This window comes from Cydia amplana, chromosome 22, assembly GCF_948474715.1.
Source record: "Cydia amplana chromosome 22, ilCydAmpl1.1, whole genome shotgun sequence".
NCBI classification, from domain to species: Eukaryota; Metazoa; Arthropoda; class Insecta; order Lepidoptera; family Tortricidae; genus Cydia; species Cydia amplana.
Window position 1 is genome coordinate 426,444 of NC_086090.1, and position 27,642 is coordinate 454,085.

Sequence of the window (27,642 nt, forward strand, 5' to 3'; positions counted from 1 at the left end):
TAGGCGATTGCTTATTAAACCGGGCTTACTGCGCTTTCTCCTTAATAGTCTTATTATATTTGTCTGGAATAAATTAAGACAGACCACTGTGCGGAATACGGAACGTGATAATTTTTTTTATATACTTATATTATATGCTTTTTAATTTGAAAGGCTCCGTATAAAATAGCTATAACTAAGGTATCACATTAATATTTGAACCAATTCACAAACATAGATTAACAATATTTCCCATCACGGAACATGGTGTTCCAGATATTTGGGAGGTATGCTCGAAGCCGAAGCCAACACCTAGAGCCTCTTTTGACAATAATGAAATGTGAGGGGTAGGTACACCGTAAGGGGTAATGACAGTTATTATTATAAGTTCTAATAAACGTCTAACAAATTCCGTTAATAAAAGAAGATAACTCAACTTTAATTAAATTAATTCAAACGAAGTGTGAAGAAAAAAGCTAATCAAAGAAAAAACGAAGCGAAAGAACTCGACGATGCGTCAAAAGAAACAAAAAGTCCCACCAATTAGCTTTTATTACTTTTACAAAGAATTATTAATTACCGATATTAATTGTAACCTTTTTTGTTTTTACTTCCATTGTTACCATATGGCATTTTAGGGTTAAGTTTTTGTGAAGGGTTGTTCTTAAGATTTGATTGTTAAATCTTGATGTATGTAATTACTTTGTTGATAATGGCGATTCAATGGTTTTCTGTTGTACTAACATTATGCTGTGATGAACGTTATATTTAACGTAATTAATTTCCTTTCGTGTAGTCATGGATTTTACCTACTAAGGTTGTTAATTTTTTATTTTATTTAGTAGGAATGTGGCGGGCTTGCAGCTTGCAGTTGACCCCAAAGACACCGTTGACATATACATACTTTCAATGAGATCATGAATGATTTGTGTACAGTCGACGTATTATATATGTTTACATTTTCCGAATCACTTTTGAACACTATCAAATAGTCACCTTAATAACTATTTTCCCGGAAAACTAGTGTTAATGCGCACGTAACAAACCCCATGTTAATACGCAAGTCCTATATAATCACACCCATACACACACACACACACACACACACAGCCGTTTTTGTTTTTGTTTAGAATATATGTATATCATCTAGACTCTTTACATTTCCCCTTTCTATCTTAGTAGTATTTATTTTTATTTTTACTTCTTTTGTTCCTGTAGTACTTAAGTTTATAAAATAACTTGTACCACTTTCCTCGGAGGAATCGCTGAATCCTGAGTCACAGGCTTTGTCCTTTGTAATTGTATAAGGCTGTAATACTTTCTATATTAGGTTTCAAGTAAATAAAGATTTATTATATTTATTATTTCTGTCGTATTACAAAGGAATAATGTACAAAAGTGTACACATATTTTTGACGTCGACTGTTCTAGATAAATATTTACATCATGCATTCATGTATGTTTTCTCCAACCATCGCTAATAGCAACACAATAAACTTTTTCCCAACAAAAACCCATAGACTAGCCGCATTACAAATCGAGGTCGCCATTTGTAAAACAAAGATGGCGCTTTACATCACAATTAGCCATAGACTAGAGAAACAATATGGCGGTGAAAAACAGGTTTCCTGCTTTTAAATGACATACTTGAGAAAAACATTTGCGTTTCATTTCTTTATTAAGTCCATTATTGTCTCGTCTCACGTTTATAATGAATCAAAGCGAAATAGTCCTTAAAGTAATTGTAATAAGGATGTTTATTTTGTGTGGATTTTACACATTATATTACAGGTAGGTATTCTTAGCTACGTTTCGATTTGAAGTTATTTCACTTATGTTTATTAAGATTAGATCACATTGACTTTTATTAATCATTATACCCTATTCAGGGTCAATATTAGTGCTGTATGTAATTACATATGTCCCATGCCTACATTGCGATGAATAAATGAAAATACGTATTAGAATTGAATTAGTCATTAAGTTTGAATGGAAATTAATAAAATACGATAAAAAAATTGTGTCCAAAAATGTTACTATTTATGAGCACTGTGATCAAAACCAAATAACTACTAACTAACCTTTAACTAACAAAATCATAATGTAAAGTTCAATACCTATAATTACACAGTAATAAAACATCCAAAATTAAACCAAAAACCGGTAGAAAACAGGTGGTACCAATCCGGCCATAAAGTCTCAGGCAAAAAACCGGAACTCGATCATCAATAACTTTACCGATTTTTTACCGAGATTTTCGGTAACATCTGAACACAACAGATGCAGAGCGTACATTTTAAATAAAAATCGTTTAAAGCAAAAGTAATTATAAACGCATTACGGCAGATAACTTTCTTTATCTCGCTTCAAAAATAGTGCAGTCACAAAAACGACTTTTCTACTTGTTAATAAAGTTTAAAATAAGAAGAAAGCGAAGAGTTGCGATATTGCTGAAGTTACTAAATTAATGGCTAGAAACAAAAACGAAAAAGAAACAAAAGCCGCGACACTACGCGAATTCAAATTCAAAAATGGAATACCACAAACAACACGAAAACTCGCTCCTTCTGTTTTTAAATCCCTGTGGCGTCCTTTTGTTTTTTCGCAACTTGCTACTTAAGTGTTCTTTCATTCATCCAAAGCCGTTTCTTTAATAATTAAGAAAGAATGGTGCTTTTATTTTTATAATTTAATTACGACAATAGGGGCTATTAGTGATTATATTGACGTACTAATTACCATTATGATATTGTATAAAGTCTCACAAGACAAAACAAAAACGTAGTGTGAACCCTATTGTATTTTTTAAACTTAAAATTGATAAGTTGCAAAACGAATACAAATATTAAATTTTCTCATTTATAAAGCTCAAGCAACATTATCGTCAATTATTGACAAAAACCTTTACCCGATTTAGCAAATTTCGTGGCCGTGTAAACAGTTAAAATAAGCGCTCACATCTATTTCACTACAATGCTAAAATGACATAACTCCCACGTTTTTAAAGCAACATAGGCCGTTTTAGATTGACGAAGTAGGATAGACCTAAGTGCACCATTATGTTATTATAGGCATCAAAATGTTGCCAGCTAACGGTATGGTACGGGCAAACCAGTTTGCTTCGCGTATGTGTTCGATGGCCAAACGTTTAATTTGTTTTGTTTTATTTTAGGTCTTTATTAGAACAGAAATGACTGATGGACTAATTGGGCGATATGTTGATAATTTAGTTGAGACTTAAGAGGCCGGTATCGATTTTAGTCGCAAAAACGTAAAATTGATAGATTTAGTCGATGAAATTGTACACCTTTTGTTACGTAATAGAAATAACAAGTACTGGTATCTATTAGCACGTCTTCTTATCTTGCATTTGTACAGATCATTTTTTTGAAAACTGACTCACTAAATTAGTAATGATTTTTTTTCTGATGGACGTTTAGGTAAACGCGCGTGAAGCACTGATTTAGTCGATCTTATTTGTAAATTTCGTAAAGTTTGGACTGCTAAAAATGGTAATTTTGTATTACACATATCCTATACTCCAACTTGCATAGACTACATTTTTGTTATATGATACTGAACGAGAGTAAATGAAAGTTATACGAAATCAATTTTCACCAGAAATTACTTCAAAACAAGTGAACATTTTTCGTGAAAATCGACTTAATTTCAACGTAATATTGATACTTAAACAATCTACAACATTTCCTGAAACTGTTCTTATACATCATTTTTTATAATTTATAACTATAATTTTATGATGAATTTTTAAAAACTGCCCCTTCTCGTCACATATTGCCGGTGACGCACGCTCGGGACCATATTATTAAAAGGCAAGATGAGAAGACGTGTTAATAGAAACCAATACTTGTTATTTAGATATTACGTAACAAAAGGAGTACAATTTCAACGACTAAATCTATCAATTTGACATTTTGGCTCTAAAATCGTTAACGGAGCCTTAACGTTCGATATGCTCTTGAACGTCTAAAAATGTGATGCAATTCAACAAAACAGAAAGCAAAGCATATAAAATGTAGAAAAAGATTTTTGGTATCATAATCTGAGACGAAAAAATCACAAATTAATCGACCCAGGTGTCCAATTCCAAATCCATTATTCCGTCCCCTTTAACCTCCGCGAAAACTCAAGTTTTTTCACTTAATTTAAACTGAACAGATACTTGAGATAATTACTCTTCGGGCCTTTTCAATCGAACCCATTTTCACCGAAAATTCTTCAGTTTTTTGAAGACACCATTGTGAGTAAAGAATCGGTAATTAAAATTCAATTTTGGAACAATCGAATGTGTAAGAGGTTAGGATGACGCGGTGCATTTTAATTGGATGAATAATTTTGGCGGCAATTTCGTTAATTCCCTCGTTTGTCTATGCCGAGTGATTTTTTTTAATCGTAGGGTTGGGCTTTGAGAAGTAATTGACTTCCGGTGATTTGAAAATAGGCCTTTATAATTTTAAAATTGAAAATACGTTTCTTGAATTTCGAATTTAGAAATGCGTATTTTGGCAGGCAATTTATTACCAAAACTACCGTATTGTTGAGGAAGCGTGACGTTCTAAATAATAATGCATTATTCAAATTGGTCACGTCGGTCAAAAAAACTCGCAAACACAGGGTTAGAGGTACCTGTGAAAATAATAGCTTTAATACAAAATTAGCATAATAATAGCGTAATAATAATGTAGTATTATTTCGGCCATCGGCCATCTGCCGGGGCATTGTCCATACTCCATCGGAATGATGAACTTTTGTGAAAAGGTCACCCTTTTAGACAAGTTTGTATGCGGAAGAAAAGGGGATGTGTTTTTTGTCTGTCCGTGTGTCGATTCGGGTCGTTAGAGGACTTAGAGGTCGTCTGCTTTCATATTTAATTATTATAATTTTGTTGAATCTAGTAGTGTAATAATCTTTTCAAATATGCACACCTATATTATATCTGCTTTGATAAGGTCAAGCGAGGTAAATGCAACTATGGGGTTATTGCGTCTCTCCGTTCTTTCTCGAATACGATTGGTCGGAACGCCCTCTACTATGCAACGTTTTATTTCCAAGTAGCTCAGGCTTTATTAATAGACGACTGTAGCTTTTGTAATTCACGTTGTTATAAAAAATAAGCTAAATAGACACAATAATCCCATAGTTGCGTTTAACCCGGTCGACCTTAAGCAAAATGTTTTTTGGACAGTGGAGGGAAAATAAAGAAAAATTAAATTATTTAAAAAATACATTATTAGTGGACAAATAATTTAAGACACATGAATTATAACTTCATTAATAAAACAATCAGAAAACCTAAACCTAAGAAATAGAAAGAAAGGAAGAAACAAGCTTCACAAAGTTTTAATGAGTTTTGTAATATCTTCTTGTAATCATCTAGTTATAGGTAACTACCAAGTACCTTATCTGTTCTGTACCTACCTCGACCTACTTGTATATTATTGTTAATCAATAGCACAAGTCTTACTAAGTACCGATCTAAATTATTAAACAAATCTCACTCATCAAATTAATAAAATAATAATAATGAAACAAATACAGATTGACGCACCGGACCCCTTGGACTTAAAAAAAAACAATGCCAGGTAATCAAAGGGTTGAAATAATAGAAACAAAAAAATATCCAAAGGGTCGCAGCAATGATTTATAAATAAGTATTGTGTTACAGTATAACAGTTCATTTTATTGTCAACGATCTAGATTAAAAACGAAAGTAGAGATTTTTTTTTACCATTATTGCTGTTTTACCTCAATCAAATTGCAGATACATCACACGGTGAACTATCACTGAACGAATAACAAATAAAAAGGCAGAGATAGTGTCTATGCTACAATATAAACGTCACGTGTCAAGTAAATAATATAAAAGCTAATCTCTCTTGTGTAAAATTTTAATTCATTTCCCGCAACTAACAGTCAGAGCTCGAAAAAGCTCATTCCAAATTTAAAATTCGCAATTATAATTCAAACGTTAAAAACTAGCGGAAACATTTTAAACTTCCAATTCCCAATTCAACAGACTGCAGTAGAATTTTTAAATTTGGAAGCCGGAGCGACACATTTAAAAAGTTAAGCTAGGGAGGGGATGAATAAAAATAATCGGCGAGTGATGCCAACCTCTCGCTGTTCACACGATCTTAGTTTGTGCTAGGGCTGACGCTAATTCGTCTAGGATTTTTAGTCTTTGATATTATTTTTGTGGACCAAAATGCTTACGGTGTGGTGGCCGCTTTTAGAAGCAGGGTCTGGCGTCCGTTGTTAGCTCGTTGGGTGTGGACGACATTCGGAAGATCGCGGGGCACTTCTGGATGAGACTAGCCGCTACAGTTCAGCAGTGGATGACAGAAGGCAAAAATAATGATGACAATTTTAGTTTCGACATGAAGGCGATAGACCGATCAAGAGGATTAGTACGTAATAGGCTCAATCTATATTTAGATAGGTAATCGATAGTGGAAGTAATAGAACAATAACATCAAATTTTCAAAAAAAATACATTTAAATTCTACAAATATTGTTAAAGATTAAGGTCACTAGTATGCAAATTCAAATAAAGACTTAATTAACTTTCATATCAAATGTTTCGGTACAAAAATCGTGCCTATGTTTAAACAAAAAACGAAAAATGCATATAATGTCCATTTCATAGAATTAAAATGTCTCAATAACCTTTTCCAATAATATTAATAAGACACAAGAGCTGCCAGTGCCAACCCTCCCAGACGGTACAACTTTAGCAAAACTTGCCAAGATCGAGTTTTGTTCTTTTTGCATTTTTCTCTTGTGCAAAACCGTTTTATTTTTTATTCGCTTTTCCGAGGAATCCTCTGGAAACGTTGTACCCTTTTCAGAAGTTGGCTGGCTATCTTTCTTAACTTGACTGCCTGGCGGAAAGGAATGGAGTGCTCTTTGGAATGTTTGGTTCTTTCAATTTCTTGTATTATTCATAGTGGTTTAAATTATTCTTATATCATCAACATCATGAATACTTTTTCAATTCTGCATTAAGTGTTACTGGATTATGATAGTGTTTAGTAGACTTAACATTAAGTTAGATGTTTTATCCATTAGTATACCTACTTGTAGATAATCATGTGCATTTGAGTCTTCGAATGTAGGTAGGGAATGTTAGGTAGCACGCTGCATAGCGTACACCTTAATTGATTTAAAATAATGTCAACTCGTTGTTTGCCATTAATTTTCCATAGTTTACACGATATTTGTCCATATTTTAGTTTCCATCAAATAATTTTATTGTATTTCATATTTTCATACAAAAGTGAAATCATTCATAAGATCAGACAATGAAATGGTAAAAGAAAATACGTTGAACATTTTACAATGCGGAAGTCTCCGACAGAATCCCTGTTCTGAACTCCTCAAGTTTTTATTTGACCACTGAAGCATTGCCGAGATAGCGGCGGCGAAAATTAAAAAAAAAGGTAAAAAAACCTTCGAGTTTCCCTTGAATGTTTAAACGTGGGATTGTTTGAAACAAGTTAAGAAGAGTTGTTTTTTTTAATTCGATTCGAGTTCGGTTGTTTTAAGTATGGGTATTGATAGGATTGTATTGCTTGTCTTTCAAATTGTTTACGGACTAATATTAATTATTTCGGCATAATTTAGAAAACATGCGTTGACTGTTTTTTCTCTCATCTCTGAAATCTGCTTGAATAAGTGGTACAGCTGTAATGTGGTTAGATTTATTATATGTAAGGTATGTTTTATTATCTTGCTACATTTTCCTATAATGATTTGATGATATTAGTGGATGGGACTCCTATCTAAATAATGATTTAAACATATATCGCCAGTAAAGAACTTTATTTAAAAAGAAAAACTATACCAATATTTTCAGTTAATATCCGTAAAACCCCACCCAGATGGCACCTTCACATCACTACTATTATTTATACGAAACAAAATGGCTGCCATATCCATTGAAAATGTCAATACCAACAAAATTTACCCGCGCGCAGGTGTACCGTTATTTTTTCCGTGCCCACTGCCCACCCCAAAATAGTTGGGGGGGTTGGGCCGCCCCCTGTGGGGGCGGAAGGGGGTGGGGGGTGCACTTCCATGTGTGCACGCATTTTATGCCTAATAATTTAAATTTTCGCCCAGTCGTAAATTATGTATGGTTTAATTACGATCGCGTACATTATTTACTGGTGAAGCAAGTTTCGAGCTATCTTTATTTCGTGTGTGGTATTGTAGTGTTGGTATAACACTTACTTGTTTTGTATTGCACAGAAAAGTACAATGATACTATCTTTAGTTTTTGCTTGAGATATGGATACCTATGTTAGTACCTAAACTTAAGTTTTGAGAGGTCCAGTGTCTGATTAGTATTTACTGTATTTAATTTGTGTCAAGGTAGTAAATCTAATATAATTAAAACAGACACTCAGTTTGAAATAACGTAGGTAAGTACTTACCGTACAATTTTTCAAAGACAAACTTACTCCTTTTAAATAAATAAAATCCAATGGCCCAATACTTATGAATGGGTAAGAATATGATTATACCGAATACGGTGTTTGGGATTTATATAAGATTTAGCAAATTAAATATAGCGCAGGTGAATTGCTTAATGAGTATTTAAAGTTAAGGGGCCCACTGATTACCAGTCCGCCGGACGATATCGGCCTGTCAGTTGTTCGGAACTGTCAACTTTTTGTGCTAACTGACAGGCCGATATTGTCCGGCGGACTGTTAATCAGTGGGCCCCTTTAGAAATTAACTACCACTTAATTATAAACAAGATGTTTATTACCGTGACAACGCGCGTTGTTGTGTTTTCTCATAATTTTATTCCGCTTTGTTGTTTATTCTTAACTGCAAGTACCTACTTAAGTAGCCACCTGTATAAAAAAAATTTTTTTTAGGCATTTTCAGTCTTTTCGATTTAGCAATAGTTATAATATTTATAATCTTAAGAGTCTTAAAATCTATCTTATTGTATATCAAAAATCTCAAATAACATCAAAACGGTGAAAACACGCAAGATTTATTCGAATACGAGTCAAAATGGCGCGTAAGTCTGCGTTCTAATTTCAAAAATAAATTCGCTACACGCGCCGACGGTTTTAAAATCGACGCGATGCATTCCGAATGCAATTTATTATTTTCGAAATTCGAATACGATTCGGATTTGTTTGCGGTTGGTAGTTCGTTTGTTTTCGTTATTCAAATTTAAAATAACGGTTTCAGTTGTTGTGGCCTGTTTTTGATAGGTCCGTTTCAATCTATATTTTTATACCTGCATTTTTACAATAAAGTGATTACTACTAACTAGGTATAAGATATAAATTAAAGGTGAGAAAATATTTTTTAAATAAGTGTTTTTTTTATTTTAAGTAGGTAATACTTTTTGGTACCTGTATTATTACCCGCTTATTCATAAAACTTAGCAAACTGTTAAATTTTGTCCCTTTATAACAAGCACAAATGTCAAAATGACGGATAAGGACAAACGATTATTAAAGGCTTGTTAAAATTAACAAACGTTTTCATAACACCATTAATTAATAACTAGTTAGCAGGACGATAATGATTGAGATTATTACTTGAAGTTGAGACCTTTAATTTCAAATAGGTACCTATATATTTTGCCTATAAGTACAACGAAATTTCTAAACTAGTAAACATAACATTTGACACAACGCAAAATGCATAAAATTTGCATTTTTGCATTCAGCCAGTTCGAAATAACCGTTTTTCTGGCCTGAGCCTAGAATGCTTTATGCCTACGCGCAGCTTGCAAGGAAGTACTTTTGTATGTAAATGCCTGCGTAGGCTGCGCGCGCGCTACAAACGAACAGAGTTTTCCTTCATTAAGATTCTTGTCTATGGTTTTGAAAAAGGGTAGAGTCCGTCTAACTTTGCACCAACAGAACAAAATGGGAAACTGTCATTACAAACGTCATATTTTCACAGGATTTTGACATAACATACATTGACATACTTTGTCATTTGAAAATGCCATGCAGAGTTAGCTTAGTCCACTCTAGTTAGATATCAATTGAGATGAATATTTGGTCTACTGTGTTTGTAGACTTAAATTTACATAAATAATTATGTAAAACATTTATGACGATAAATGTGTCGTCTTTCATGTTATTTTTGTATTGTATTGTATTGTAAATTACGGATGATTTATTTAAAAAGAATCGTTTTAAGAATGTTATTTCTTGAGTATGTATATATTTTGCAAGCCTATGGTTGATTTTTTCCTCCCAAAAAGACGTTAAAAGCCTTAGCTAGTAACTAACAAAGAACTTAACGCAAAATACCCATGTACATTCAAAAATGTAAATACCACACAATCTAAGATACCATCCTTTAGGCCATCGTACATCGTCCTAACTGTGCTAAGGCGAGCGCCTTTCCCTTCCATTTATTCATAGAGAAATAACAAAAATAACCATAGACAACTTCCAGTATAAATTGATCTACCGTTTGTCTTAAAACCGACGCTATCGGGAAAAGTTTAGGCGCAGTGTTAACGCAAGGATGGGTCAGCTTACGTTGGAAACCTTTACGCGTAGGTTGTATGGGTTGAAAAATAAGTACAATGGATAGTTCAGTATAGTGTACCCGGAAGACGGATAATATTTTATTTATGGTCGCTTGTTTTTTAATAGCCGTTATCTGGAATTGTGTAAGTGGAAATCTGGAAGTACATTGTAGTTTTGCAACGTTACTTGTGTTTTTTGATTGGATATTGTTTGGATTATATATACTTCCCAGAAACTATGTAACAGATTAAAATAGCTTTTTCATTATTACGTCTTTCATGTTAATAGCTTTACAAACTATTTTAATACTTAACACAAATATATACTTCTTGTCTTAAATACCTTTGATTACACAAACGGTAGGTAATTAAATAAAGTAAGACATGCCATAATAGCTTCTTTGCTCACATTATGTTACCACTTCTATTTAACAAAAGATTTATGCGAAATATTTTACGCTTAAACTGTTTTGCTATTTTTCTCATATTCTTGTATGTATGGTCTTGTATTTGGTTTTACAACGAAACGTGCCAACACTATTGACTTAGAATGCGTGAGTCACTGAGTGTTAAGTAAATCTTGTACTTGCGGATTTAATACACCGCGGACGAAATTATAATAATGTGCACTGCGATTTATTACTATTGTTTTGAGATAGGATCTCGATTAGAACGGAGGTTATCGATTTAATCATCAGTTTAATCACCACTTTCAAACTAATTGTTTTTTTATCATATGATAAAAAAATAAAGGCTTTTAAATGGCTAGTACTCGCATATGACACAAATGCTGCCAATATCTGAATGTTATGTATGGTAAAATTTTGACATTAACATTTTGGACGCCAATTACCGATATATCCGCACCGTAGGTTCAACGCCAAAGACCGATTAATCGGTCACATATCACAGAGCAACATAGACCTACGTGCATATGCATAAAGTTCAATTTCAGTTTTGACACTTCGGTGACGTGGCATCAGCGTGACAGCTTTTGTGTTTGACACGGCGTCGGAAAGGTTAAAGAAGCGGTTCACTTGTATGACAACGATATTGATATATAAAGTATTATATGACAGAGATTTAAGATATATATATAGTCTTATAATCAGGCATCGGAGTTTTTGTCGCATGGTAAGACTAATAGCAAGCTATGGAGTCGACATTTGCCATAAATATAAACTCTTATTCATACTCAAATACTCATTTATTTAATTTATCTTAAAATGCCTTTAGAGCGGTCGGTCGTGTATATTATCTTAGTCGAATTATATAAAAAAATGTTTTTCTATTACATTATGAATTCATAACTTCAACTATTTTAACATACAACTATACAAACTACATCGCTGCGAAAGACCTAATATCATGTAGGTACTGACCGCTGATAAAATTGATTAGTATTTGTCATGTGTCAATCACTGGTGATTGCAAACGTAGTAGTTATTTATATCTGTATGTGGTAAATACGTTGAGGAATATTCCATAATTAATTATTATGCCTAACCCAGAAATAGCTGCAATTTTGGCATGGATAGAGCCATACAACGATTTACAATATGACTATGAAAAATCTGCTATAGTGTGCTTGAGTTGTGAAGTACAACTCGCCCAATTGAAACATACATTTATTGCAACAAATGAGGTTTAATAAATTAAACTTATATACGTAGTAACTATTTAGTAATCTGTTCTCATATTAAATAAAATTAATCATGAGTATGAGTATGAATAAGAGTTTACATTTATGACAAATGTCGACTCCATAGCTTGCTATTAGTCTTACCATGCGACAAAAACTCCGATGCCTGCTTATAATTGAAGGAAGAAACATTTTTTATAGCAGAAGTAGAATAAAGTCTATAGAACTAGTGCTCACCCCAATTACTGGGATTAGTTGCCAAGCGGAACCCAGGCTCCCATCAGCCGTGGCGAAATGCCGGGACAACGCGAGGAAGATGACGATGAGAAGTAGAACAAAGTCTATCTATTAATTATGTCATATTACGAATAGTGAAGACAGACGGACAAACAAATAGGGTAAGCATAGTAAAAGTAAAAATCATCACTAGGAGGATATGGTACATGATTAAAAATCTGCTCAATTCTTCGATAACTTTTCAAAGATCTATTAGGCTATGAATGATTTAATGTGCTGTTCAAATGTAAGCTTTTATCTTAAATTGAATTACAAAACGATACCCATAACCCATGCTTTCTAATCCATTTAAACCATAAACACTTAATCACTTGCTCAACGATCCATAAAATACCTAATAAATGTAAACTTATGTAATGCAATATTTTAACTAAACTTTTATCTGCAAAGGCGACCCAATAAAACCCAGTCTGTTATAAAATTTACTAACCATAAATATGGCAATCGGACCGTTAGGGCCAGATTAGTATTACCAGCCGGCCATATTTCCGACCATTGCCTGTGTCAGGCCCCATCATATATCTATCTAACATCTAGGAAATAATTCTACAATATCTTGCACGCGCAATGCGTACATTCTTCTCAGACATGCAAAATCACTAACACAACTCCAGGACTAAAAGATACCCTATATTGGCGTGTACGCATTATAAAAGTAGCTTTTGTGTGTGTGCGGTGTGTTAGTGTGCAGTCAATGACCTATGCATTTGCTTGCCGGTACCGGCTAAAAGTATGCGTTGGTTTTATTATGGTCTTATTTTTAAAAATGGCGGGCGACGTTGGGTTAGGTCGGGTCCCGATTTGGGTTATTCGGACTCCGAGGTCGCTGACCGTTGAACTCGGATTGCGTAACATTCGAAATTCGAACGGGATTCGCGTTCGTGTTTTGTTTTTTGCAACGGAACGGCTGTTGAACGATACATCGGTCTTGTTGATAAAGGATTGTTTAGGAACTTCTATTTAACTAAGTAGGTCGTAGGTGGCAAACAAACGTATGTCCCACATGATAGTAAGCGGTTGTCATAATCTAGGGTACCTACTGAGTTACATGAGCATTACCATTACCAACCAATACTTAAGACGGTTCTTAGTAAGTTATTTGACACATTACGTCTAATCTTTAGACTAGACACCGCTAACTTTTAAAAATATATTATGACCTAGACTAGAAAGCTGATTCTCAGCCAATTTACTTCATCTATAAATACTATTGCAGTTATAAAATTGGCATCAATACTATTTTCCGATATCAATATGTTGATTTATTTTAGAACTTCAGAGCTATGACCCAATCTAGTCCAGTAACAGACCCTATCAAATTTTATTGAAATTGCAGTCTTACTGGTAAAACATGGTTTTCCCACCTTAAAACTACTACTAATACTAAGACAAAACCAGTTTTCCGTCAAACAAAAGTTTTACAAATACAACGGCTTCAAAAGGTACTTTCTGATTTAAGTTTAAACTATAGCAGTACTACATTGTCAACATCGTAAAAAAATATATGATAGACATAACATAATGGAACATTATGGCTTGTTTGATATTAAATGTACTTTATTGACTATGCTTCGATAATACAATGTACAAAATAGTGAATGGGCACAAATTTACATACAACATTATATATATAAATATAAGATACTATCATAGATAGATAGTATCATAAGATACTCAACAGATTTATGACTTTTGTACTCAAGCTCTAAAACTATGGATCGTGTTTAGTACAGACTACAGTTTTATAAAATGTTGGGTTACTTATGCCTTACAACAGTTTTAATCCATCAACTGGCCGTCTAGGATGAGTTGCGTTCTCGCGCGCGATAGTTGAAGTCGCGCAAAATTTACGGAAAACGCAAATCGAGTCAGCAAATCTAGTAACTTATAACATAAATAATTACCTAATTAAGGGGCACTTGCACCATTCACTAACCCGGGATTAACCGGTTAAACCTGGAGTTACCATGGTTACCAGTACAATTTGACACTGGGTTAACGCTTTAACGCGTTAACCCCAGGTTAGTGACATGGTGCAAGTGGCGTTAAGTGACACTTCCAATCCCGAAGAGCTTAAACTTTAGTTTTAATGCTGTGTCGATAGATGGCAGTAAAAGCGTGACTACAAAATGTACTGACAGTAACCCTCTACTACTATTCTCTCTGTCCAGGCGAACGCCCCTACAAATGCCACCTCCCCGACTGCGGGCGCGCCTTCATCCAGTTGTCCAACCTGCAGCAGCACCTGCGGAACCACGACGCCCAGGTGGAGAGGGCCAAGAACCGCCCCTTCCACTGCAACATCTGCGGCAAGGGCTTTGCCACGGAGAGCAGCCTTAGGACGCACACGGCCAAGGTTAGTATCAGATCAGCATGGCCTAATTCACCAACTTCACTTTAAAAAAAAACAATTTCTTGACAGTAGTAAACAGACACATGAATTCAAGTGTAGCCCAAGCTGGGCTATGCCTGTGACTTGGGCTCCAAGATTTAACACATACAAATTGTTATAGGGTTCCGTATCTCGAAAGGAAAAAACGGAACCCTTATAGGATAACTTGTGCGTCTAGCTATCTGTCTGTCCGACATCCCCCCCACCCCTTTATCTCCGAAACTACTGGGTCTAAAATTTTGAAAAAAATACACATAATAGTTCTTTACCTGTAGATGACAGTAAACCTATTAGAAATGTGCAGTCAAGCGTGAGTCGGACTTAATTTACGAAACCCTTAGAACGCGAGTCCGACTCGCACTTAGCCGGTTTTTTTTAATCATAGTACTTTTGTAGGTAGATGGCGCTATGTGCCACCCTAAGGCGTGTGGAAAAGGAGGGAATGAAAAAATTCGCACGCTCCTGGTAAGCTTTGGTAGCTTAGTTGGTTAAGTGATTGGACCGGTATTCCAAGTCGCAAGTTCACGTCTTGCCGGGAGCTGTGAATTTTTCCATTTTCCTTTAATTTAAAGATTTTGAGTACTTTCTGCTAAACAGTTTGAATCTTTCTAATTGCCATTTGGGCTAGATTATTCACCTTTGGTATAGAATTTTTGAATAGACACAATAAATGTAATTTTAATTAATTTTAGAGTGAGATCAGTAAAACTATCTGTTAAATTATACCAATTATAGCTAACATTTTGCAATGCAAAAACGCTTATTACAATGATTATAATTTGGAATTATCCTTACCAGTCATTTCATAAATTGCTAAAATGACTAATTATAAATAACAGGAAGCTTTGTGAAATTTCAAGTTCATTCCAAATGATATTGGCAAAGCGCCACTTTTTTTTAATCAACTGTGTTTTCAGTGTAAATATTATATTTACTATTTATATTTATATTGCAAATATTAAACAGTCTTGTATTAATATTGTTTATTTCGCTTACTTTTCAATAGTAGGGTTTGCAATCCGGATCCAAAATGTATGATATTATCTGGATCTGGATCCGGATCCGCGGATCTTCCCATACATTTCGGATCCGTCGTGCAAACCCTATTCAATAGTTTATACATTTTATTTTTAATTATTGCTATATAAATTTTCATAAGGTTTTTTGTTTGCTACTTGGAAATTTAATATTGATGAGATATTTATTATGGTGTTCAGTTGTAACATTAGCACATTTTTTAATATTATGTTAAATACCTAAGTGTCTATTTATGGAACTAGGTGTTATCATATAAAATAATCTAGCAATTTTTATTTTGAAATTAATTCTGGAACTGAACAGTGATAGGAAACGTCACGTTTTCCTTTATTATTTTCGCTTTGATTTACCAAACTTTAATCAAAATTCCCTTTTCGGCCGTTACTATGATTTCCCAAAAACTCTTTTCGGCCCGTTATCAAAATTCAATTTCGGCGTATTTATGATTTCCAAATTCCTTTTTGACGTGTGTTTTATGAACGTTACCTAATATACTTATGCTGGGGCGCCGATAGGAGCTTCAGCTGCACCTTGGTGTTTTGCAGCAACACGCCGCCCTCATGATAGGGGGCGCCACCGCCACCCCCTGCCCCATCTGCCACAAGGTCGTGTTCGGGGGCGAAGCCCTCGTTGAACACATGAAGAACACCCACAAGGACCCCAACGCGTCCGGCGTTGCGAGTAAGTTCCTGAGACTCCTGGTTTTGGACTGCGCGTGTTAGATTAAGTTTGAATTAAGAACGCATTCGTTCCGGGACAAGTTAAGAATTTGTTTTCCATTTTTGAATTCGTCTGGATTCTAAACGCGGAACTGATGTGTGTTTAGTTTTAAGAGTCGTCGTTGGAAGTTTGGCCAGTTTTGCTCTTACAACGTAATGGTTGTGTAAATATTTTGCAATAAAACATTTATTGATATAAAAGCTTCCAACTGGCGAGAAGCCAGCAGGGGTGTTGGTTTAAAAATCACACGAACAAGTATCGTTTCCATTAGATAATTTAGTAGTAATTTTAGTATAAGTGCGGACGAGGAATATGTTGTTATGTTAAAGCATGGCGGTGTTTTGCAAACAGTTTGGTTTGCGATACGAATTCTTCGGATGGCGGTCTATTGTCATAACATGTTTGTTTACATTTCTAATAGCTACATTTTCCTCGTTTTGTCGTCACGTCTTTTGTTATCGTTTTGTATCGCTAATGGAGAAGGCTTTTGAAAGGTTGGCTTTAACTTCTGTAATAGCTGCAAGCGATGTTTTCTCAATTACTTCATTCTTTCATTCATTCCCATTTTTATCATAGAAAAAATCATTGTAAAAATTCAAGCTAATATTCAGAAACTTTTCTCCATAAGCATTCCCCTAATCTTAAGCAACCGACGGCCCCCACCGTCACCACATAAACTAACATTGACTAACCACAATTTTTTTCTCTCCTAACCTTCCCACTAACCTCCCCATCCTGGTGACAAGCAGGCCCCCCTGCCACGTCACCGTACCCTGCGCAAGCTAAACCAACTGATCCTTATGTAGCCAAGCGGCGGACGGCGAACCACCCGTGCCCGGTGTGCGGGAAGCACTACGTGAACGAGGGTTCCTTGAGGAAGCACCTCGCCTGCCATCCGGAGACGCAGCTGACCAGCAGTTTGAGGATGTGGCCCTGTTCTGTTTGTCAGGCCGTGTTTACGCATGAAAGTGGTGAGTGCATTTGGTTACAATCATATTATTGGCTTATCGGAAGCTTAAGCTGATTCGACTGGCTTTTTCGTTGAGTATTGTACCTAGATGAAAAAAGTTCCGACAGAAATCTAAATTTCTGAGCGCTCTGTCAATGATAAAAGGGCTTGAAGGCAATCTTTTGCAAGTTTATACACTTAAATTTAAATACGAGGTTAGGATTATTTTTCAATTTAGATGCTCTCCAATATCTACATGTACATATGTGTCGTTTCCAACCAAAAGTCCTACTTTATCGCTTGCCATGAGGACGCTTTGACAGGTTAGTCGTAGGTATCTTTATACGAATAACCTGCAAGCAAATCTCGTCCTTACAGTGAGTGACAACGTGAGACCCAAGACTACACTTCGACACATATTTATATTTCATATAGACTGACTGACTATTTAATCAACGCATGGCCGGAAGTTCAAGTGATCTCTAATGATTCCATTTTTTTAAACGAGCATTCCTTTCGAGGGTGGCTTACGAAGGTCGCTACTTTTTTTTACTCTGATAAAAGGAAGCAGATATAAGTTCTGATCAAATTCCATAGTTTGGCTTAGACAAGCCAGTGACACGTCAATACAGCCTTCCCTAAGGAGTAGTTATTTTTTATTATTTGTTATTTTCAATATCTTCTCACGTTTCAAACTAGCCAAATGTGATACGAGTAAAACATGTTATAAACTTATATTACAGTACACAACCTACAAATTATATATCATAAGGCATTTGAAACACATTTTAATTGCGCATTTATTTAACATTTTAATTGGCTTCAATATGACTTATGGTTATTAAGGATTGTGTCATAATTATAAATAGTAATGGCAATTTTAACTTCCTACTTTACAAAACTACAATAAATATTTTTGTAGGTAAATAAAATTTTGTTGCTACGTGTTATTTTATTCTCGATTTCCCTATTTTGACACCACGGTTAGGTTTTTAATGATAATTTATATTTAATGTTGCATAAACAAATAACCTTTATTGTACAATTTACCTTTATATTACCTACCTACTCATTTGCTCTGTGAATTTAAATTTAAATCGTTATAAGAAAATATCTTCAACGCCTAAAGATCTTTTTCAATAAGAAAATATACTACTTATATACTTATATTTTTTTTTTCACTTTCCCCTATATTAGTTAAAATACCCTAAAATAAATCTTAACTACAACTTATTTATAGTACCTACAATACCTACATTAAGTTCAAACATAAACTAGGTTAACAGTAACAAACTTAAATCAAGTGGGTAATAGAAGTTATTTTAGGTATATCCACTAACGCTAGGTCCCCTAAGTCTGGTCACTACAAAAGGGTGCCTATAACTGGCTTTTCAATTCGTACTTCAGAGATCTTACACGACACTGCATGTTCCAGGTCTCCTATCCCATATGGAACACATGCGAATGGAACCGAAGCACCAGTTCGCGGCGCAGTACGTGCTGTCCCGCGCCGCAGCCGAGCGCCGCGAGCGCGACCTCCTCGCCGCCGTGTCCTCCGCGGGAGGCTCAGGGCTCCTCAACCTCGCCCCTCCATCCCCAGCGCACTCCGACTCCTCCTCCAACGGCAGACTCTCCTCCTCAGCCGGCTCAGACGGAGGAGCAGCTGTCAACAAACTCACAGACCTACTCCGATCCGCCAGCAACGGACACCAAGCGTACGGCGACGAAAGAGTCGCCGCAATCGCTGCCGCCGCCGCCAACATGATGGCTCAACCCGGCGAAGGCGCGAACGCTGTACAAGTCGCTGCAGCCAATCTAGTATCAGCCATGAGACAGCAACTAGCTAGAGAACCACCAGCGCAACAGCCCGCGGAAACCCCTCCAGCACCTAACGAAGCCGCTTTAAGAATCCAACAAGCTGAAGCGTTACTTAGAAGTCAAGCGGAAGCACTAAGACTCGCAGTATCTCAAGCCGCTGCGGCCCACGGGAACGAAGCTCCAAGTCCGTTAAGACATAACGGAGGTTTTCCTCCTCAGATTACTCCGCCTAACGATGCCAGTGGACAGTTGTCGCCAGAGTTAGTTGAGGCTTTCAGAATCGCGCAGGAGCAGAGATTAGAGCAGGCGCTGCGGTTGCACGATCCGAGGATGCTAGGGTTTAATTTGCCGTCGCCAGCGGTAGCTCAACAGGCGGCGCAGCAGGTTGCCGCTCAACAGGCCGCGCAGCAGGCCGCCGCTCAACAGGCCGCTCAGCAGGCGGTGGCCGCTCAGCAAGCGGCCGCTCAGCAGGCCGCTCAACACGTAGCCCAAGCGGCGCAAGCGGCACAACAAGCGGCCCAGCAAGCCGTCCAGCAACAGCAGATGCAGCAGCAAGCGCAAGCCCAAGCACAAGCCCAGGCACAAGCCCAGGCACAAGCCCAGGCACAAGCGGCCCAGCAAGCCGCACAGCAAGCTGTCCACCTCCAGCAAAACCCTCAGCCATGAAAATTCAGCTACTACTAATCTGAGGCGATTTCGTTCTAGTTAAAATTAATCGTTTACATTTTCGGTTTCAGGGCGTGATCGCTTCTGATTAGTTAATTTTGCGACGTTAAAATTGTTTCATTGGTTCCGATTGCAAATTATACATTAGTTATAAAGGAGTCGCATAACAATAATGGTACGTAAGCCTAGATAGAACTAACTGTTGTAAATAGGGAATTAGCGATGTTAATGTAAATAAAATAAATGAAAATGATTGAACAAAAATGGAACACACACTCGCTGCAAGAAATAAAATTAGACATAGATACGAGAAATAATATTCTGTGCAATCTTCAATATTTATTTGTTTTACGCGTTATTATTTAAATGATATATTTATTTTTATTAGCTTAAGCACGAAGCGGTGTTTCTTAGCTTAGTACACACTTTGGGATGTGCCAAACTGTTTTCGCACGTTTATCGCATTTAGCGACTATGCAATAATTAGTTTTCGTTTAAAGTTTTCCATATTAAGATATTTTTACAAATATATTATTTAGGTGATATTGAAATTTGTTATGATTCATTATTCTTGTCTTTTCACGCAATAATGCTATGCTAGTCACGTTTTGAACGCACAAAAATCTATATCAAATTGGAGAATTTATTTTACTATTTTCGAACACTTGAAACTGTCTTTCTTCGGCGTGAAATGTTAATTTTATTATTATTAAATGCCATATTAGATATAATATTGTATATACTATAGCCACGTTACGTCTTTCGTTTCGAAAAAAATAATATTTTATTTTTATTAAAACTATTATTATTTGAACAAAAAATATAATTATTTACAAATTATTTTGTAGAGTTGTAAATAAAAAATACCAACTATTGTTTTTCAGAAGACTGCCGTTACTTATTCTTTTTTTGTAAATACTTAATTAAAAAGAAATTGTACGAATAGGAAAAATAGCGATTTTTCACTGAATAGAGGAACTGTCAATTTGACAGATTAAACCGAACAGACAGACAGTCGAAGATCCGTTATAGGTCCACCTGTCTTCGACATATAATCTTCAAAAGACACAAACACGAGACATTCTTATCAACATCGGATGTTGAAGTATGAGCCCATTATTTACATTTTTAATTTTACTTTTTACACATTTGAATGAATCACAATAGCCCAGTGAATCATTTTAACAATAAACAATACTTTTTGAAGCGTCAGCTTCACCACAATAACCCGAAGCATCTAGTTGCTCCATGTTGTCGCTGCAGTAGATTTAGAATCAAACCGGACCTGAAACTGACCACTTTTCAATTCAATTTGAAAGAGAAACCAATTTCGGATCCAATTGCAAAGTGGTCAGATCCCGGTCCGACTATGAGAATGTCAAGTGTTGCCGAATATAATTCTTTTAATATTATCATCATGTATTATAAATAAGTAACATTCTGTGCGTATAAATTGGAACTCATCGAGTTTGTCCACACAGAATAGTTTATCTACGTATAATCGTAACATAGGTAAGGTATAGTAAGCTGATTTTAACGTACGTAATTATTTCATTCTTGAATTAATATTGGTATATCCGTTGTGGGTAGTCGCACACTGCCGTGCGACGACATCTAGCGGAGTATCAATGTAAATAGTGAACAAAAACACAATGCAATAGCCCAAAAAATCGTTTATAATTTTTGTCGTGACATTTGGTTGGTGGATGGGAGTTTTAATTGAAGTATTCGTTTCATTTAGTATTTCATTCATTTTAAATACAACACTTTTCGGCACATTTTTCAAGTATTTCTTTGGGGAGATATGGCCAGTTACATCGAGACGAGCGGTTACCGGTATAATCAATTTTCTAGGAAACGTGAATACACAATTAAAAAAACAATTTCGACTGATACAAAAAGCAACTGAACATTTTTTCGATAGATACAATAAAAATCGTGAACGGATCGCTATTTATGTAAAAATGTTCTCATAAATTAATATATAAAATAAATTTAATATAACAACAAATGAAGTTCCTATGAATAATGTATAAAAGGTATTGTTTTAAATTTAGATCGTAGTAGAAGGAAAAATTTATGGACGTTTGGGTATTTTTAAAGTTATAATAAACCATCGTGTTAGGGAACTGAACGCGACTTGTACAAACATACGGACTACGTAAGCACGGATCGTGAATCCTACATTTAGAATATTATATCAAAAGTTACGTTTCCATGAAAGTGTTCAAACGTATAAGCCTGCGATTCCGTGCGATTAATGTAAAAATATTTGTGTAAAAATATACGCATGTATTTTCTAATCTAATGGAGTTTTAACGTAAGTTTTTGGATTAGTGTCTGATGAATCGCGCGAGGTCCAGGCTTCAATCTGTGATCATCGAAGGAATAGTTATATCAGATCGTGGCTGCAAGTTGTTTTAAGTTATCGACGAAGAAATTTTTTAATGTTGAAAATGAAAAATATGGAGTGAAATTTTTTTCTACATTGATTTTACAGACAAATTTCCGTAGTTAAGCTGTGTACATTTAATACTAATAATAAAGCCTAAATGAGCGATTTACTTGCGTCGCTGGACCGGTCGTAGGGGAAATCAATTGATTTTTTTCCAGCAATTGAATTCCTTTTCTGAATCAATTGAATTTCAATTGGTTGATTTCTCCACGGCCTCGTCTTATAGTGTCAATAGACCTGGTTTTGTTTGATGTGAACCTTGGATGCAAGCAAGTTACTCCACCTGTTTGATTCACTTAAATGCGCTGTTGGTTCAATTTTTATAGAAAAATGGATAAGACGCCTAAATGTTCTAGTTTTATTGGCTATTAAATATTATGTTATCGTTATGTTACTAGGAGAATTCGTTGATAATTTTAATGCTAGCGTTTTCTTTATGGTTTAAAATTGCCACGAAAAATGAATTCACTGAGAAGTTTATTATAAATTCTTCTCAATCGGCAGTTTCATGAGAATGCGGCTTATAATTATAATTCGACTGAATCGCAACTACATCCAGCGATTACATTACATTTATTATTTCGAATTAAGAAAAATATTATCAATTGCGCAGGAAAATATTTTTTTGCGCAATTGATTATATTAGTTGTTGAGTTTTCACTATGGATTGCTGTTGATTTAACTTACACATCCTTATTGACTGTTAAAGTTCTTAATTTAAAGCTTCGTCGTTTACGTTTAGTATTTGAGCTTGTTTTAAAATATTTAGCCAAATATACAATTATTAATCGTATTTTTAAGATATAGACAGGATAGCCAGGTTTTCAATTTAAACTCACATAATAGTTATTACCTTATATTGTAAGTTAGCGTAATTAATGTAATGTAATTCCAGGGCTCAGTTATAAAAAAACATTTAAATCGGATTACAAATATATTTTATAAACGAGCCCGCTGTATAGCATAGAGTAAGTCCAAGACAAATTAAAAATAAATGCTTACTCTATGCTATGTGTTTGAGAGTAGTGAACAACGAATAAAAAAACATAAATACAAAAAAATCTGTGTACTTCAATGTGCTTACGTCATAATAGTTAATGTACTCTGTATCGGTGTTTTCTGGGGGCACCAGGCCGGCGTCATATCCATTTTTAGGTAAAAATTACTATTAAACAGTACGAAAAACACTATTTGACAATATTAGAATTTAAATAATGTTCTATAAACAAAAATGTTACAACAGTTTTGTAACAACCAAAGTTACAATAGAAATCGTTTTGAATTTCGAATTTGGACCGTTCTAAAACAACTGACAGCGCATATTTCGTCTATAACACTAGCCGATCGATGCCACAACAGGCATTTGCGTTGTACAACTGTTATTTACACCCATTTGTATTTACAACTATTTTTGTATTTACAATCAATTTATTGTATTTGCCCCTATCAATTGGTGAATTCTAGTCTTATTTTCTTGACGTCCCGTTTACTTTTAATGTTAAAATAAACGGGATTTTAAATCTATAACATTCTTACAGTACGTCCAACGTTATTATTTCTATTATTGCTGTCATTCTCGTGACATTTATACAGTTGTCAAAATAGTAAAATATAAAATGGCAGCTCTGAATCGCGTTGGACTCTGTAATTTAAAAATGTCGTGATTACGAATTACAAAAATGAAACTCTTTTGGAAACTAACAAAAATTATTAGTATCATAAAATATGGTACAGTATTTGGATAATAAAATTGTATAGTGATCGATTATTGGAAATGCTGAATGTATATGGTCAAAATTAAAAGTATTTCGGCGTAAATTGTAAAATTCCCTTTGCTTAGAGTTTAGAATTAAATTACGATGTAGAAGTCAAAATTCGTATTTGGCATGTTAAAATTAAAAAAAGAATGTAAATAACATTAGGGATGTGATGTGATGATACTATAATTGTACCTTATCGATGTTTAGGCAAACATACATACATACATACAATTCGATTAGACTCATCGCGACAGAATTGTTTTAGTTGTATTTTGATGTATAGCGTATTTTAAGTTCATATTTAATATAAAAAACGATGCCATGTTTTTTTTAATTAGTTATTTGTAGCGTTGACCTGTAACGTGTTTATTGAATTATATTTTTTATAAAAGTTATTTTTTTGTATTTGTACTCGATTGAATAGTCAATAACGAACTGCTATGTATTTAGTTAAGTTTAGTGTTGACTTATGTTAAGCTTATATTTTTAAACAAATAATTACCTTTATGAACAAACTAACCCTTTATATTATTTTTATTGTGGAATTATTATTTTTAACAATGAAAAATGCTTATTGTGTCATTGAATTGATAATAGTAACTATTATTGCCGAAACGGTTAGCTATAATTATTTTAAAAAATAAAAATGATGATTCATATTGGAGTTTGTTTTTACGCTTTAAGTGCGCTATTGGCTAGATATAATATATGTAGTTAGGGGAAGTAAAGTCTATTTTTTTATTCCGTAGATTGAAATCACATTTCATAGTATGAACATCATGTGTCATCTCATACTGTGAAATGTCATTTCAGTCTACGGAATAAAAAAAATAGACTTTAGAGGTGATGACAGCGCATCCCGTGGCATAAATATTTAAACTATTGTAGGCCCAAATTATCATATACTACTTCAACTTTGTACTACGGCTACGGCCTATATTCTCCAGGTGCACGTCACAATCATGACAAAGTGACAAAGTGTAGCAATGTCATCATTTCTATGAAAATAAGACGTTTATAACGACACTGCCTCACTTTTTCATGTTAAAATCGGTGCAAAGTTAACTTAGATGGTACATTGATGGCTAAGGCGCCGCCATACAATCGAAATTACAAATTACTTTAAAGTTGCCATGAACATTTAGGTACGTAGGTAACTTACTAGTACCTATCTTTTCCAAGGAAATAGCTTAAAAAATAGATTTTTTTATACAAAACTTCTACTCGCTCTAATTTCTTTGTCCCTAATAAATTACCTATTAGAATTTCTAGCAACGAAAACTAGTACCAGACATATTACTTGAATGTTCACGTTATTTAAGCCTAATCTTCTATATTTCGAGAGAAAATATAGTATATTTCGTATTACAACTCAACCATTTAAGTCCGGCAGTATACATTTTAAATACCTAAGAAAATATTCTAATTCGTCGCATCAAACTTACTCCAATAAGACTAAGGACAAGAAGCGCCATCTATGAACGAGTAGTCAAACTATGTGTGCAAATATGCAGTACGCAATACTTTTCAAAGAGAATTATAACCACTACGTGTACAGTCACCTGCCATAATATGTTACTCTTCGAAAGCCGCAAAAATATGTGACACGCTCTTTTGGCTCTCCACATAAGATCGTTTCAGATATTTTTGCGGCCTTCGTTGTGTAACATAATAAATCAGGTGACTGTACTGTAGGTACCTATTTGTTTTTAAACAGTCATGAACAACTAGTTTCGAATCCTTATGTCTAATATTATATTCTTATAAATGTCCAACATATTACACTTGTTTCTTGATCAACATACATACGCCAGCGATTATTAATAAATTAAATACCTTTTTAAAAGAATTAAACTTAGAAATAAATTTAGATATTTTTAAATATTTTAAGTATTTTTAAAAGGTATGTCGTTATCCAATGAACATTTTATATTTAAGTAAATACAATAAAATAATTATGTAATTTACCTGTGACGAACACTGCCATCTAGTAGAATATTCCACAACTTCCAGTGGTACTACAAGTCGCCGGGTTACAGCACCATCTACTGATTTTCTTCCAAACTTCTCCATTTTAATGTAAGCGCGACAGATTGAGCTGCACGTAATGCACGTTGCGTTAGAGTAATAGTATTTAGTTCAGAATAGTAATATTAGATGGCGCTTGTAACCGTGTAGTTTGAAACGTTGGGAACCTTTGTAGTTTACTATTTTGCTAAATGTTTTTGAACGTATTTAATAGATGGCTCTGGGATGCATTCAACATTATGCATAGTATTTAAAAAATTAGTAAGTGCCTAACTTACTAAAATTCTTTCTTCTTTTCTTTTCTTTTCTTTACTAAATTTGTGTGGTAACATGTGTGGTAAAAATGTTTTTTTAGTATTCTTTTAGAAACCTATAAGAAATTATAGCAATCTAATAGAAATGACTGAAATGATTCCCATAACGCCATAACACACTGCCGTAGATTCTACCTAGGCATGTAATTTTATGAATCTTATGAAAATAGACTCATCTTTAGAGAAACCCCGCACAAGCGTCTTTGCGTCTTTTGAGCGTCGGCGTCTTGTCAGCTATTGCAAATCGCGTCGCTGCGCAGTTGCGCCAACGTTGCGTCGAGCAGCCGCTATAGAGTTTTGTTATGCAAGACTCTTAGTGTATTATGCAAGACTCTAAGAAAGAGAATGCTGTAGCATAGAGTACTCGTAACTGAAGAAATAATTTTAGCTAGTTTTAAGTAGGTACAATACAGGATAAGGGCTAACCCTAGCGTCTCCCGAGTGCTATAGGGCTGCTGCTCGACGCAACGTTGGCGCGACTGCGCAGCGACGCCATTTTCCATATTCAGCAAGTTTTTCAATGTTTGTATTCGGCCGAATTATTCGGTTAGTGTCCAATATTCGGCAAATAATTTTATTATACACATTATACACTATTTTGTCTTGTTGCAACACTGTAAAAGCTCCTTCAGAACTTTTCAAGTACTCTCTTCCATCAGGTTACGTTTCCGCGTTGTTATTAAAACACATGATGACATTGATGAGACATGTTTTGATTGTTTGGAGTGTTGAAAATTTGTATGCCTTTTGACATGTTTGTTTCTAGGGAATTGACAATTCTAATGTATAAGAAATTGAAGCATTTTTAAATGGTTTATTAGAATGATACAGATGAACCGGATATTTCGGCCGAATATCCGATTCGGAAAGATCAGAACCGATCAATCGGCCGAATATTCGTATTCGGCAAACCCTATATTCGGCCCATCTCTAGGTACTTATATGATTTCTAACAATTGCACTGTCGTGGGGTACCCTACACTACAATGTCACCCAATGCATCCATCAATTGGGCGTACCTACCCTGCAAAATGCTGATGACTAGGT

The 27,642-nt window shown here is 34.8% G+C and overlaps 1 protein-coding gene across 11 annotated transcripts in view; it reads left to right on the forward strand.

Annotated features, from left to right (window-relative positions):
• The window catches only part of LOC134658372 (zinc finger and BTB domain-containing protein 24), a 133,370-nt gene extending 108,460 nt beyond the window's left edge, over window positions 1–24,910 (forward strand). For 8 of the 11 annotated variants that reach the window (XM_063514022.1, XM_063514026.1, XM_063514025.1 and 5 more), the window contains 4 exons: window positions 14,627–14,811; window positions 16,401–16,566; window positions 17,355–17,576; window positions 18,990–24,910. In XM_063514022.1, the coding sequence (XP_063370092.1) occupies window positions 14,627–14,811; window positions 16,401–16,566; window positions 17,355–17,576; window positions 18,990–20,038 (1,622 nt within the window). In that variant the 3' untranslated portion in view covers window positions 20,039–24,910. The remainder of the gene's footprint in view (window positions 1–14,626; window positions 14,812–16,400; window positions 16,567–17,354; window positions 17,577–18,989) is intronic. The other 3 variants (XM_063514027.1, XM_063514029.1, XM_063514030.1) reach the window with 2 other exon arrangements.
• Window positions 24,911–27,642: the final 2,732 nt, after the last annotated feature.